Source organism: Mesoplodon mirus (genome assembly GCF_964341445.2).
Source record: "Mesoplodon mirus genome assembly, chromosome: 3".
Lineage (NCBI taxonomy): Eukaryota > Metazoa > Chordata > Mammalia > Artiodactyla > Ziphiidae > Mesoplodon > Mesoplodon mirus.
The window spans coordinates 21,034,240-21,050,787 of NC_138978.1; the positions used below are offsets into that span (position 1 = coordinate 21,034,240).

The 16,548-nt window shown below is 39.5% G+C and overlaps 1 protein-coding gene across 2 annotated transcripts in view; it reads left to right on the forward strand.

The window, feature by feature from the left end:
* The first annotated feature begins 803 nt into the window (after nucleotides 1–803).
* KDM1A (lysine demethylase 1A) overlaps nucleotides 804–16,548 on the forward strand; it is a 63,237-nt gene continuing 47,492 nt past the window's right edge. For both annotated transcript variants that reach the window (XM_082614005.1, XM_082614006.1), the window contains exons 1-2: nucleotides 804–1,299; nucleotides 9,250–9,415. In XM_082614005.1, the coding sequence (XP_082470131.1) occupies nucleotides 946–1,299; nucleotides 9,250–9,415 (520 nt within the window). In that variant the 5' untranslated portion in view covers nucleotides 804–945. The remainder of the gene's footprint in view (nucleotides 1,300–9,249; nucleotides 9,416–16,548) is intronic.

Consider the following 16,548-nt stretch of genomic DNA (forward strand, 5'->3'; position numbering starts at 1 on the left):
TACTTTGAAGACACAAACTTGTAAAAAAGTGATTACAGCTCTGTGTCCTAGAGGAAATAAGCTTGAAGAACACAAAGTCTGTTCCAGTGTTGGGTCAGTGAAGGATTCCTGGAGGTATTAAAAGAATAAACCGCCACCACCATCAGCGACATTAGAAAGAATTAACCTGAAGTGGAAAGCCGTCATGTATGTGGGGATGGGAGCATAGGAGTGGGAGGAGGTGCGAGTGAGGAAGTGCAAATGGGGAGGGGGTCCAGACAGAAGACAGAGCATGAACAAAGCCCCGGAGGCAATGGCAATCCCGTTTGGACTCATATCTGGATTTCCTAACTTTTGTCCATTTTATTACCTCGAAACTCATTTGCTCTCCAAGATTTCCCCAGTCGAAGCCGGACAATTATGAATAGTAAATACGATGATCTACCAGTTACATATCAGTGTTTTCCCCTGTAAACTCTTTGACAGCAAGAACTTAATTAAACCTTTGTCACGTAGTAAGCATTAATAAATATTGGTTGAACTGACGAATGAGTAGGTGAATGAATGAATTAGTGAATGAACGAATGAATTTATGAATACACGCAAGTCCCTGGAGGAAACGGTTGCTCTCGGAGGTACAGTCTGGCCCAGAAGCCCTAGAATGCGGACCGTGCTGGGACCGACCCCGAACGCTAAGGAGACGCTCTAGGAAAGCTTCGTGCAATTTGCCATGGCGCCGCTCTAGCCTCGAGGACGCCGCTCTATGGCAGCGGGGAGGGCGGGGCCGTGGGCGTCTCGGGCTTTATTGTTCGGGCGCGGCGGGAGCGCGCGGAGCGCGCTTAGCGCGTGCCTACGAGGCGGCGGTTGGCAGCGCGCGGGCTGTGTGAAGTGAAGCGAGGCGACTCCGGACTCACGGACCGACAGACCGAGCGGCCCTTACGGCCGTCCGCAGCCAGGCGGCCCGAGATGTTGTCTGGGAAGAAGGCAGCAGCCGCGGCGGCGGCGGCGGCAGCGGCGGCGGCGGCCGGGTCGGAGGCCGGTGCCGGGGCAGCGGGCGGCTCGGAGAACGGCTCTGAGGTGGCCGCGCCGCCCGCGGGCCTGTCCGGCCCTTCCGAAGCCGGGCCGGGGGCGGCCGGGGAGCGCACTCCCCGCAAGAAGGAGCCCCCGCGGGCCTCGCCCCCCGGGGGCCTGGCTGAGCCGCCGGGGTCCGCCGGGCCTCAAGCTGGGCCTACCGTTGTGCCTGGGTCTGCGACCCCCATGGAAACGGGAATCGCAGAGACTCCGGAGGGGCGACGGACCAGTCGGCGCAAGCGGGCGAAGGTGAGGCCCGACCCCCGCCCTCGAACCGCAAATCCCGGCGCCAAGCTTCCCCGAGGTTGTCCAGCCCTCATTACCCCCCACCCCCGCGAGCCGCGGTCTTGGGCCTTGAGCCCCATGCCCAGCCGACCTCCCCAGTCACCGACCTCCACCCACCTCCCAACTAGGTTGCTGGGTGAGGTGGGAGAAGGGAAGGTCTTTGCCTGTGGTGAATGCGTCTTCATGCCGGGACCGGGCCGTCCTGGGAAAGGGGGATCTCGGGGAGGGGTATTTTACCCATTTACATCTAGTACACCTTTTCATTTTCTTGACTGGGAAAAATGGCTCCCTGACGTGGAGTTATGGTTGGCCTTGCTGGAGACATACATCATTTGTTTGTCCACAGATGTGTCTGGAAGCTGCTCAGCAATATTTATGTGTTTCGGCCGGGAGCACATTGAGGCTATAGGGTGATGCTAAAGTAATTGCCTTAGCCTTGAAGACCGAAAAAAAGGAACTTTTTTTTTTTTTTTTGAGCCCTTTGCTGTGTGCTAGGGAGTTTTGCTCTTTGTCCTTTTATCCTGTCAACGATCTTTTGATGTAGAGTTTTACAAATGAGGAAGCTGATTAAGAGGGTTAATATAAGTTAGTCAAGGTATAAATATACGGTAAGAAAAGGCTTTGTCACAGGAGTATACACAGACTCACATCTCTGGGTGCCAGATGCTGTGTTCAAAGCATCACCAACTTTTTATTTTTGCTAAACACCAACTGGCAGGTTTTGCTAGCCCCAGTTCAGGAATGAGTAAGCTGAGGCATACAGTTTAAGCAACTTGCCCAGAGTCGCAAAGCTAAGTAAGTGGTGGAACTGGAATGTAAGCCCTACACTTTCAGTGTGATAAAGTATCATCAGCCTCTGAAACAAAGGATCACATGTGACACCAACAGTGAGCAGGGCACTGGGGCAGTAGTAGGGCACAGACTTTAGACGTGGCCCTTTTCTGGAGATTTCATGGTACAGTTGAAAAAACTGGAAGTATGTGTACATATAATTTTAAGTAACTAAATATTTTAAATTATGTAATTTATGCATATTACAAGTTTTCTCTCTATATATAATTTAAGTGGATATACCAAGTCAGTGTGTATGAGGAGCTTCTTGAGTATTGCCCAGATTGAGAGCCCTCAGATTGAATTGCCCAGTTTTGAGAGATCTCTCTCCAAGAATACCTTGCTCCGAGTGTAAAGGAAGGAAGTCTTTGGGGGGGGGGCGCAGTTTAACCAACGCATAGGTTGGCAACTCCCAACTCTCTGAAATGAAATAGAGGGCAGAAGCCCAATTGGGTTTTTTTTTTTTTTTTTGGTGGTACGCGGGCCCCTCACTGCTGTGGCCCCTCCCGCTGCGGAGCACAGGCTCCGGACGCGCAGGCTCAGCGGCCATGGCTCACGGGCCCAGCCCCCCCGCGGCATGCGGGATCTTCCCGAACCGGGACACGAACCCGTGTCCCCTGCATCGGCAGGCGGACTCTCAACCACTGCGCCACCAGGGAAGCCCCCAATTGGGTTTTGATTTAACTGTTTCAATAGAAAATTTGTCCAGAAACCAGATGATAAGATTTTTTTTTTTAAGAGAGCAAGGTGTCCCTTATTTATTTATGCATGCATACCTGCATGCTGGGTCTCTTAGTTGCTGCACACAGGCTCCTTAGTTGTGGCTCGCCAGCTGCTTAGTTGCAGCACACAGGCTCCTTAGTTGTGGCATGTGAACTCTTAGTTGCGGCATGCATATGGGATCTAATTCCCTGAGCAGGGATCCAACCCAGGCCCCCTGCATTGGGAGCACGGAGTCTTAACCACTGTGCTACCAGGGAAGTCCCTCAGATATTTTTTTTAAAAACAGGTTTATTGAGATAATTCACATACCATAAAATTTACCATTTTTGAGTATGTAATTCAGTGATTATTAGCATATTCACAAAGTTGTACAACCAGCACAATATCCTACAGTCAATTGTAGGATATTTTCATCACCCCCAAAAGATACCTGTACCATTAGCAGGCACTCTCCATTCGTCCTTGTCTCCAGCCCCTGACATTCACTAATCTTTCTGTCACTGTGGATTTGCCTTTTTTGGACATTTATGTAAATAGAACCATATAATATGTGGCCTTTTGTGTCTGGTTTTAGCATGTTTTCAAGGTTCATCCATGTTGTAGTACTTCCATTCAGTACTTGACAGCTCACTGGCCAAATAATATCCTAGTGTACGAATATACCACATTTTGTTTATCCATTCATCATTTTATAGACATCTCCACTTTTTGGCCATTGTGAATAATGCTGCTGTGAACATTTGTGTACAGTTTTTTTGTGTGAACATGTTTTTCGTTCTCTTAGGTATGATACCTAGGAGTGGAATTGCTGGGTAGTATGGTATCTCTGTTTAACTTATAGAGGAGCTGCCAAACAGTTTTCCGTAGCAGCCACATCATTTTACATTCCCACCAGCAATATTTGAGAGTTCCGATTTCTCCAGTCTTATTGACACTTGATAATGTCTTTTTATTATAGCCATCCAAGTGGGTGTGAAGTGGTATCTCATTGTGGTTTTAATATGTAGGCTAAAGATGTTGAATTGAGTATCTTCTCTTGTCCTTATTGGCCATTTATATATCTTTTTTGGTGAAATGTCTATTCATAGCCTTGGCTCATCTTTAAATTGTGTTGTCTTTTTATTGTTGAGTAGTTAGAGTTCTATATATACGGTGATTACAAAAGTTTTAAATTTTGATTTCCAGTTTATTTTTTCTTTTGTCCCTTTTGCTTCTAGTGTTCCATCTAAGAAACCATTGCCTAATTCGGTGTCATAAAGATTTACTCCTATGTTTTCTTCTAAGAGTTTTATAGTTTTAGCTCTTGCATTTAGGTCTGTGATCATTTTGGAGTTAATTTTTGTACGTGGCATTCTTTTGCATGTGTATATCCACTTGTCCCAACACAATTTGTTGAAGACTATTCTCTCCCCTTTGAATGATTGACACCCTTGTTGATTGACCATAAATGTAAGGGTTTATTTTTCCACTCTCAATTCTATCCCATTGATCTATATTTCTCTTCTTATGCCAGTACCACACTGTCCTGATTACTGTAGCTTGGCAATATGTTTTGAAATCGGGAAGTGTGAGTTCTCCAGCTTTGTTCTTTTTCAAGATTGTTTTGGCTATTCTGTATCTCTTGCATTTCCATATAAATTTTAGGATCAGTTTATCAATTTTTGCAAAAAGGCAGCTGAATTTCTGATTGGGATTGTGTTGAACCTAGATTAATTTGGGGCTTGCTATAAGATTTCTTTGTAATTCTCCTGTGTTTAATTTTCCTTTGTGATTAGCTCTGAAACTCTCAAAAGAACAATGGGTTATGTGTTTATTTGGTGAGCAACTAGGAAGTAAAGAACTGGGGAAGCTGACCTACGTATTCATAGCTAGTCTTGGGAACCAGAGGAAACAGACCTCAAGGGATAGAGTATCCATAAAGGAGTAAAATGGAAGCTGAGTCCACTGTAGGTAGACCTTGCTTCAAGGCCTTGCCTCAAGAGTTTATGCAGGGGATATATCTATATTTTATAGCCTGGGAGCTTATTCATTTTTGGGGGGGGGGGACACTTTTTTTTTTTTTTTTGGCCACACCATGCAGCATATGGTATCTTAGTTCCCCGACCAGGGATTGAACCCATGCCCCCTGCAGTGGAAGCAATAAGTCTTAACCACTGGACTGCCAGGGAAGTCCGTGAGGGGAACCCTCTTTTAAAAAAAATTTATATATGCATAAACATGTATATAATTATATAAATAAGTAAATATATATATAATTATGTAATCAAAATTAGGTTCAGGGTATTGGAAGGAGTCCATGCAATTGAGGGTCCCTGAGGCTTAAGTTTTATTAGTTTCAGAATAAATTCACCTCTGAATGTCTATGCTAACATTATGGCAAACTATTTAAGGTTTGAAATTGTTAAATTGGGCTGAGACTTTGGGAACACCACACAGCTTAAGGAATGGCGGTCTTGAGCTGGGCCTTGAAAAAGGACAGAATTTTTTAAAGTGTTCTGGAAAAGGATGGACTTCTGGAGTTAACTCATCCTCCTGTGATTCCTTTTCCTCAGAAAAATAAATCCTACCTTGTAACATTATTAGGTTTAGATGTAATGTAAATAAAATGCTTATTGCAGTGTCTGGCATAAGTAAGTAGGTACCCAGTGATTAAGTACTACTAGGGAAGAAAAGGAAGTGAAAAATGCTTGGAATATAATAGAAAGTGGTTTGAGAAGCAACAGGGAGTCCAGAGTGGACAACTGAATGTTGCGAACAATGGGCAAATGAATTTAATTGGAAATGAGGTTCTTCTAGGAGCAAGATAAGCTGGAGGGATCAGTAGTGTTGTAGAGTTGTATCTAGGTTGTAGAGAGCCAAATACTAAATATGTGCTGTCCAGGATGGTAGCCACTAGCCACCTTTGGCTATTGAGCACTTACCCATGTGGCTAGTAGATTGAGGGAACTGAATTTTTAATTTTAATTTAATCCTAAATAGCCACATGGTAAGTGCTCAATAGCCACAGGTGGCTAGTGCTACCTTATTGGATGCACAGATACAGAACATTTCCATTATCACAGAAAATTCTGTCAGACAGCATTGCACTAGATTATGAAGTATAAGTGCTATGAGAATTTAGAGAAGGGAAAGATATATTTGTAAGTTTGGAAGACTTAGGGAGTAATTTGCAGAGGAGGTGGGCCTTGAATTTTAGGCATTGGATTTACAGAAAAGGTGGGAGTAGCTTTTAGGGAGTTTAGGGATGATTTTGACTAGTGTGTTAGAAAATGATTAGAGGTAAATTTGACTAGTTAGAGCTAGAGAGTTTATATGCTGTTTTGACAGTTTTGGCATTCATTTGTTAACCTATCTGAAAATACAGTGTATTTGGACAATTAATCTGGCACTTGTACCCTAGGTGAATCACAAGGAAGAACTGTTAAAAGACTGGAGCTTTAAGGTGGTTGGGAAGTGAGTGAATCACTGTAACAAGGGTGTGGAAGAGATAGGAGAGACTAGAGATATAAATTTGAGAGTCACGGGTGTACAGGTAAGAACAAGTACCCTACTGACTCATCTGCCTGTTGAGACATCTTTTTGTACTTGGTTATAAGTAGTTGTAGAACCTCTGAAGTCTCAGAGGATTTTACTTAGGGATAAAAGATTCCCAATCCTTTATGTTTATGGTATCCATTCTTTTTCTCAGGGGAATAATTTTTATTTTTTAGAGTTTGTATGATTCTTTCAGATGGTTTTTAAACTTTTTCGTAAGTGGAGAAATCCTTTTTTACAAAATATAATTTTATGCACAATCCCAAAATAAAATACTACTTGCCTGTTTTATATGAAGTTTAAATTTATAACATTTATTTTAGTTGTCAGTCTTTGATACAATGAGGCTATTTTGGTAGAGCCAAATTTGGGAGTGGAGGTTAAGCATAATAGTTGCAGCCTCAATAATTTCTGTATTTTGTTTATGAAGTATTGTGCTGATTGACAAGTAGTGGTAGTGCAAAAGGTTGTTTCCTTTGTTTTTAGCTTGTCTTGCCACCTCAGGACACTCTCTCAGTTGAACAGAGATGGCAGAAGAAATTTTATTCTTCAGTCTACCCAAAATTGAGTTACCTAAGTAGTACAACTTCATGTGTTGGTGACCTCTAAAGGGTTATGGTTTGGTTTAACACATATGAGTACTCATGTTAAAAATACATTTTAAAATTAATAAATGAAATCCCCCCAAAATCCAAGGGTTCTGTGGAACACATTTCTTTTTCTGTTGTTGTTAAATACTACCTTAGATATTCTTACTCCTATCTCTAGGTATTTTTCTGATCTCCTTTTTTTCTTGAAAGCTAAGAACTCTAGACCAGCCTCTTCCAAGTGTATTCCTTGTTAGTAGTTATTACATCAAAACATTGGATTAAACAATATTAAAAAAGATTGTTTTTGCTGTGAAACTTCTCAGTGCTTCTAACATGTATTATGACTCTCCTAGAAGGGGCCTATAAAGAATGCAGTGTTTCCCTAACTTTAATCTTGGATTCATTTTTCCTTCAAAGGGCATGGTGTCTTAGGCAAAAGCTGAACTACTTCAGTAGAGAGGATCGTATATTATTGTTTGTGTTTGTCCCAGAATTTGCACATTGCCCAGTTCCACAGTAGGCACTTGTTAAGTGATTATTGATTGAATGGGTAGGATTGATGGGCAGGGGATTAAAGGGCTGAATCTTTGGGACAGGGAGAGATCAAGCACTGTTGAGGGGTAAAAGGTGAAAGGAAGCTGCATACTGTAAACATGTATTACATTTTCTAACCCAGTTCCCTCCTTGAAATTTTTTTCCCTCCTTGCTGCTTTACCCATTATTCTGAGGTCTGTTCCTAACAGTTTAATCTCAGTCAAGTAGGATAAAGTTTGTTATCTGCATTTTTGGGAGGTTTTATTGTAAGGTCTCTGAGATGTTTACCTGATCAGGTTTTTTTGTTTGCAACTAGAGTTTCAGCTTATTAAGGGCAGAGATACTCATTCATAATCATTTTCTCCATTGTACCATGTTCTCAGTTCAGTATTTGATAGATAAATAAAATACAGTTATTCATGTGTTAAATAAAATTCTTAGAGCACAGGTCAAAGCTATTCAATTTATCCATAATTGTTTCCATTTTCTAACCCAATCCCTGTTTTCAGTAAAACTCTTACCTCCCCTAACTACCTACTCCCCCACCACCCAAATCCTGTGGTCATGTCATTTAAAAAAAAAAAAGAAGACAGATAATAGCAGCCAGCCACCTGGAGCGATTTCAAAGATATTTTGAAAGTTACAATAGACTACATTCACTGTAATCCACAGGACGATGCATTTCAGAAATCTGATATATTGTATTTGGAAGCCATGTTGTCTTTGCCCTGTCTCCACCTCCAATAAATACTTTTTATTTTATTCATTTTATCTTTTCATTGAATCCAGAATAGAGAGCTCTTGTTTCTGTAGCTTCCTTGTTAGGGTAGGGGTCAAAATGATGATTTGACAGTGTTCCAAGGTTGATGACTATTTGTAATACCACATTACACATTTTAACAAAGAGGTCCATAATAATCTTCCCTATCCTAAGTTGCTTTACCCCCCAATAAAACATTCATTAAGACTGCTTCCTCTTTCTACTTATTACCTGGTTTTCCCCTTTGTAACCCGTGTGAATTAGTAGTAAGGCTTGTAGTCTCCATATCCTCATGACTTACTCCTTAATTTGTTGTAATAAGGATTCTTTGCTCTCATCATTCAACTCTCTTAGGTCACCAGTGTTTTGCTTTTGTTTTTGTTTTAAGCAAATGTACCTTTTTATTGTTTCAGTTTGACTATTGCCATTTGCAACTTTTATTCCCTGCCCACCCTCCCCACTCCTCAATTTGGTTTCTAGAATTCTTTTGCTATTTACCTATGGAATAGTAGTTAGAAGTACAGATTGGCATTAGACAGACTTGTTATTCTAGCTAACTGTATTTTTGTCTGACTGAGGGCTAGTTTAGTCTCTTGTTGAAACTTCCAGTATGTGAACATGATATATACATATGTATAGGTGCACACACAAACACATAATTAATTTTTATTTGTAGAAAGCCTCAGAGTCATTGATTTGAATTTCAGTACTATGATGTAAAAGTTACAGTTTGGGCTAAATCTGAACTGACACAAGATTATTTCATGAGAGATTTTGTTTTTAATGGTTACCTATTATGAGCTAGCTTGTTCCTTGTTATTTGCTTATTTTCCTTAAAAATTGAAGTTAGAAAACAATTCATATTTACTGATGGTTCCAAACTGAGTTTCTGACTTTAGATGTCCATTGTATTTAGCTTTCCCTGGTATAATCTCCATATAGGTAGAGTACAGAGAGATGGATGAAAGTTTGGCCAACCTCTCAGAAGATGAGTATTATTCAGAAGAAGAGAGAAATGCTAAAGCAGAGAAGGAAAAGAAGCTTCCCCCACCACCCCCTCAAGCCCCACCTGAGGAAGAAAATGAAAGTGAGCCTGAGGAACCATCTGGTGAGTTGTAGTAACTAACCACACTTTTGTTTTATCTTAGAAATAAGAATAAATGAATTTATTCCTATTCTACAATGTTCTTTATGTCTTTGGTTTATACTCTTATATTGGCCATGTGTATTTTTGTGTGTGCACATATACATGTATACACACATAAATATACATGCATATATACATAGTGGTACTGACATTCTTTTTGTGTGTGTCTGTACATATAGGAGGAAAGTAAAGAATGGGGGTAGAAGGAATGGCTGTGTAAGGTAGCTGGAAAGTTGGAGAAAATGCACAGAAAGCCAAACCCGAAGAACCAAACCTTTCAGTGATAACTCTGATTCAGAATTTAGAGATAGAATGATTCAGAAATTATTCTGGCTAAATTATGCCATTTACTTCATGGTTAGATACTTTCAGGTAGAACCTTCCTGGTGTGGATCGGTTTTGAAAAGGGTCTTTTCCTGGTGAACAAAGATAAAAATACATGCTGAAGTCAAAAAGAAAAGACTTAAGTGCCTGTTACTGTTTAGTTATTGAGCCCTCCAGTGAAAAGAATGGTATAAGAAAAGGCTGTGAAGAGATTCTAAGGTCACACAATCTTCCCTATGACATTGAAAGATTATTGGAGCCTATAGTACTGTTTTCAGAGGTTCAAACATCTTAAAAGAATTCTCACTAACATCCCCTCAGTGAGTCCTACGGAGGGTACCCAGACCAATTAGGAATACCCTTTTGTTTTGGAGAGACCAAACAAAAGTAGAATCTTAATTCATATTTCATATCTTCTGCCTTTAATGGCTACTCTTTAACTCTTCTTGACTTTGAATTTTTACTAAGTTCTTCTCCTTAAAATACTTTCTGTATTTCCAGTAGCTCCAGGCCCATTCACCTCACCAATTCTTTTAGAGAGCATTACAAATCAGGTGTTAATTTAAACTTAGATTTAGAACTTAACAGATTCTGGCTAAAACTCAAAAATAAAAATTTATAATTTACAGTAATTGTAATAAAATGTGATAAAAGAATACAGTTTGAGAGCATTTAGAAAAAGATAGATTCTGGGTTTAAATCTTCTCAGGAATCAGATTTCCTAAGAATGGTTTTCCTAAAACTTTCTTAAAATAACTTATTGGACAGTTACTTACTGGGAGTGGTATATTACCTTTGGGATTAATGTCCCTGAGGCAAATGTACCTCAACAACACCTCCTCTCTTTTTGTTGATTTTTTGTTGTTGTTGATTTTTTTTTCCTCCTTTTCCTAGTCTTTTACATTTAGCTCTCTCCCCTTCTTTCTGTCCTTACTCCCAACTCTTCCCTTGACTCTCTACTCCTTTCTTCTATATTCTTCTTTGATTCTTGCCTTTCTTTTTTTCTACCTTTGCTGTAGATTTGCTAATGAGATACATGGGGATAATCCTTTTGATAGCTGTTCTATAGCTCCAGAGGCTGCTGATCTCTTAGTTTAAGGACTCTGTTATTCAGTAGATGATCTGATATCTCAGGTACGGCCTCACCCTCTTTTTTGTGTAGTTGTCAGTGTCTCCAGTAAGAAACTGATTAACCATAAGGTATCAAGTTGATACACACTTTGTCCTCTGAAAATTTTAAACCAAGTCTTGGTGTTTTCTTTTTTGTGAAAGAGGTTTTTTATTTTGTTTTCCTTCCATAAGTGTCAGATATTGTTCCTACAAAGAGTAAATATCTTTTTTAAAATTATTTATTTATTTATTTGGTTGTGCTGGGTCTTAGTTGCGGCAGGCGGGCTCCTTAGTTGCAGCTCGAGGGGTCCTTAGTTGTGGCATGCATGTGGGATCTAGTTCCCTGACCAGGGATCAAACCCGGGCCTCCTGCATTGGGAGCATGGAGTCTTATCCACTGTGCCACCAGGGAAGTCCCCAAAAGTGAATATCTTAGCAAAGGGATTTAGGATCTGGGGAACTGTCTTTATGCCATTATGTTCGAGTTAATGTTAATCCAGTGGTTTAGTTTAAGTTTTAAACTATTTAATATTTTGGAGAAAGTTAAAGTTTTGTTTCTTAAGTTTAGGATATCTTCAGTGCTCAGAGGTGTGCTGATAACAGCCAAAACTTACCAATTATTTGTGGTTATGAAAATAAAGTTATTTTTTCCTCTAAAACAACTCAAAAAAATTTTTTTTAACATTTGTAGGTGAATTAGGGAATACTTATCCTGGAAAAGTAGTGATAACTTACTGGCCTGCAGAATTTAGAAATAGTTTGGGTCCTCATGGTGAATAAATATTATCAGGGAAGTTCAAGTATGTAGAAACTGTCCAGGGTTTCCAAAACCTCTTGTCTTATCCGAACTAGTTCTTTCACTTAAGTTTTCATTCAAAAATTGAATGGAAGCCTTGCCATATGCGTATCTTAAAATCTTGAGAGAAGATGTGGGTCTGGTTCTTTACCAAATCTTTTCAGTTATTTTAGGTGATAACTAGACATTAACTTACTCTCTTAAAATATATAAGGTTTGAATACATTTCATTCTTACCAGCTTTTAAGCATGTTTAGAAAATTTTGCTTTGCTTTCCACAGTGTTAATCTTAAGAAGAATAAAATATTTTGTTAATTATGAAAGCACGAGGTAGCACGAGGTATTCTGAAGTCAGTGGGTAAAATGATTTGACTGGAGAAGGTTCCTCTAGGAGAGTTCTAAGAGGAGGCCGGAAAGGAAGGTTGGAGCCTTGGTTACCAGGCTAAGGAATTTGAACTTGATGTCCTTTAAGCACTGGGAGGATCTGGTCATGGGTAACACTGAGGTTTTTTGAGTGAAAGTGCTGTACCAAAATACGTGTTTTGGAAAAATCAATCTGTGTGCTCTATAAGGGCAAAGTAAAGGAGTAAAGAGACTGGGATTGGAGAGATGATATAGGCTATTTTGGTAATTGAGTTTACTGGATTTTGATCAATGGAAAAATGTTCTCAATATCAAAGTTGAATTTTTTGGGAAACGAGGTTTGGGTTTCAGGAATTCCCTGGTGGTCCAGTGGTTAGGACTCAGCGCTTTCACTGCCTGGGCCTGGGTTTGATGCCTGGTCTGGGAACTAAGATCCTGCAAGCCTGCAGGGTGTGGCCAAAAAAAAAGGAGGTTTGGGTTTTTTTCTGTTTGTATTTATTTAATTGAGAAGAAGTTCTCTGTTCTGGGTTAAACACTGTTTGTAGATTTGTCAGTTTTTAATTATAACAATGTGGCATTTAGTTCTGTGGTAGTCACATGGGTAAATGTATATTTCATACTAAATATTGCTGCTTATGTTTAAAATTCACCTAATTTGTTTTCTTAAACATTTCCATGTATTTTTATATTTACTATACACTTCTGAATATATTTGTTTTAACAAACGATGGTTTTATTTGGTTTTCCAGTACCTTTTCTATCAAGATAAAAGTGGCAACTGAGCCTGAACAGGTTGTCTTTGGAATTGAGTGTTTGGTTATTAGTTGTGTCACATAATAGTGGCGCGTCTATAAAATAGAGTAAACTCTCAATTGGAGTTTACATATTGGTGTAGAATAATTGCCGCTCTGTTAAAGTAGCTTTCTATTGGAGAAAAGCTTTCTTCCCTTCTTGACTCAGTTGTTACCCTGTATACCTTAGATTATTCCTCAGTGAGGTTTTACTAAGTTAACTAATTTGCTAGCACTTAGCTTTTTTATTTTCATACAAAACATAGTTTTTTTTCCCTTCACTGCCTTTCAGCAGTTGAAATTTTCCAGAAAAATCTCGCTAGTAGTTCCTGGATTTAAATTTTGTATTGGATTACTGTTTAGGAATTGTGGTTCGAGATGACTGTTTAGGAACTCTAACATTTGGGGTTAGAAGTAGCTTCGTTGTGTATAGCTTAAGATTTGTATGGAAACTTACTCTAAAATAAATAAAATGAAATTTGAAATGGGTTTTTAAGATGCCTTTCTTAAGACTTCTTCACGTTAATGGATTTCTCAATAGAGACATCAGAAGTATGTTTAAAATATATGTATGTATGTGCATGTGTCTGTATGTGTACCATTTTTCCAGGCTCTGTGCTGTGCTAATACTCTAATGAAACTCAAAGGCTTCCATTAATCATTGATTAACTCTTCAGATCAATTTTGTTAGATATTGTTAGCTGGTCGGTGACGACTTTATTATATTCCATTTTATTGAATGACTGTGGGAAGAATCACTTTATCTCCTTGTTTAAAATAAGGATTCTGGTGAGAATATAACAAAGGAAAGTGTTTGCTCTCTTCTCTGTTGTGCATGGTAATTTTGGATGTGTTTGGTGTATGTGTTTGAAATATATGTAGGCTTTTAAACAAATTACAAAACAATGAGATGTGAGAGATTGCTATGACAAAAAATTCTGTGTGGTTTTAATAATTTGGAGGCCTTGTTCATGTAATAGTCATGCTGTAGATTGAAAGTATTTTTTAAAATCACACAAAAGGAGATGCAACCTGAATTAGTAAAAATACTAAATTTATATAAAATATACAAAATGTACGTGTATGGGTAGAAGAATTTAGCTTAAAATTCAGTGAAATTTGATCACAAATACTGTTGACAAGAGATTGATGGAAAACTTGATGAGTTGCTTTATTTGCTGTAGCAAAAATCTAAAAGGCAGAATCTTTTGGACTATCCTTTAGAACTCAGTGTAATAGAATTTGACCAGAGAAGAGCTGAAGATGGACCTTACTTTAAAAGAAAAAATCAGTGGTTGGTCCCAATATTTGTACAGTGGTCCTTATATTTTCATAGTTCTTTGTTTATAAAGTACCATGATCATCTCTCCTATGAGGCAGTCATACTGATTGCAGTCAGTAAAAGTGCTGGATTTGGCAGCGTGGATAGTTATGGTCAGAGTTCAGGTGAATACTTTCGTTTATCAGGCTGTAAGTACTCTCAAGTGGCACATCCCAGCCTTTTCTCTCTCCATGCCTACAAGTGCACAGCTCCCATACCCAGCAGGAGACCCTCTTTTGTAGGTTTAGTAGAAGTTGCTAGGAAATTGATCCCTGAAGGGTTGTTTATGTTGCCATTTTGGCCTGCTAGTGTCAGCTAAGTGCCTGAAATCATTTGATTTTCTCATCATATGAAGTATGATGTATACATTTAGAAAACAGACCTAGGATTAATTTTCTTGCCTTTTTTTTAAAAAATAAATTTATTTATTTATTTATTTTTGGCTGTGTTGGGTCTTCGTTGCTGCACGCGGGCTTTCTCTAGTTGCGGCGAACGGGGGCTACTCTTTCGTTGCAGTGCGCTTGCTTCTCATCGCAGTGGCTTCTCATTGTGGGGCACAAGCTCTAGGCGTGCGGGCTTCAGTAGTTGTGGCACGTGGGCTCAGTAGTTGTGGCTCGCAGGCTCTAGAGCACAGGTTCAGTAGTTGTGGCACACGAGCTTAGTTGCTTCACGGCATGTGGGATCTTCCCGGACCAGGGTTTGAACCCGTGTTCCCTGCATTGGCAAGCAGATTCTTAACCACTGCACCACCAGGGAAGTCCCAACCTTTTTTTTTGTATAGCATCATTTCAGGGTTCTGATTTGGAACTATGCTCCAGAATAACTTATTAGAGAGCTGGGGGAAAATGTCACAGGCCGAAAAGGTAACCTAGATCAATTCAACAAAATTTTTGTATTTTGAGAGATTCCTAAAAATGGACCAAGATGTATATTACTATACAACACATGGTCCCCACTCTCAGATAATTTATAGCCTAGTATGAGATACAGATGTATACATAAATGTATAATAGAAGGCAAAATACTCTTAGATGTTACATTTCAGGGTAAAAATTTGGAGAGACTTAGAGGCAGAAAGGGTGGAAAGGAAGGAAGTCTTCAGATCCTTCTTTACTTACAGGAAGAGTTAAAAAAAAAGAAACCCAACAAGATAGGGGGTTGGTGGTGTGGAGGGGAAAATTTTTATAGAGACATTTTCTACACAAAATAAGATTTTCTCAAATGTGCAGCTCCTCATTCACTTTATTCTACATACATTCATTGTAAAACTATAGTGCTTTGTTCCGGGCATGGTGCTGGATTCTGAGGGCTCAAGGCTGAAGACTAGGTCCTCCTGCAAAGAATTCACAGTCCGGTTTAGGGTTACAGATATTAATTGACAACAATGAAGAAACAATACAATAAAAGTACATACAAAGTATGGTGAGACTGCAGAAATTGTTTTCAGATGTTTTTCCCAAAATTGGATTTTGGAAGTTTTACTTTAAACATGAAGGAATGAAGTTAGGCTTTTATGAAGCAGTTTGGGAGCCCTGATTTTTAACTGTTTACTGCTTTTGGCTGATAAGAACCGTTGAATCAGATGCTACCAAGTTATGTTTGGTCTTTAGAGATTGACCTGCTTTTCTTAATGAATGATTTTATTTTATTGATTATTTTGCTTTATTTTTTATTAAGGCAAAATAGTAATTCATTTAGCTGAGCAACTTTATTTTTGTAATCTCCTCGTATTCTTTTGCTACTGTCCTTTATTTGGTGTGATCATGGATAATAGAAGAACAGGATACTTTGAGGATTTTCTCATCTGAAAAATGGGGCTTGATATGAGGATCATATGAGAAGTTATGGGCTCCACTTTGTGTACAAATGTCTTGTATTCATTAAACACAGTTGAACCAGGAATACAGTGGGGTGGTGGTGGTGCTTTTTTCTTTTTTTTTTTTTTTTTTTTTGCGGTACACGGGCCTCTCACTGTTGTGGCCTCTCCCGTTGCGGAGCACAGGCTCCGGACGCGCAGGCTCAGCGGCCATGGCTCACGGGCCTAGCTGCTCCGCGGCATGTGGGATCTTCCCGTACCGGGGCACGAATCCGTGTCCCCTGCATCAGCAGGCGGACTCTCAACCACTGCGCCACCAGGGAAGCCCAGTGTTGTTTTTTTTTAATTAATTTATTTTATTGAAGTGTAGGTGATTTACAGTGTTGTGTTAATTACTGCTGCACAGCAAAGTGATTCAGTTTTACGTATACACACACACACACACATATTCTTTTTTAAAATATTATTTTCCATTATGGTTTATCATAGGATTTTGAATATAGTTCTCTGTGCTGTACAGTAGGACCTTGTTTATCCATTCTGTATATAAAAGCTTACATCTGCTAACCCCAA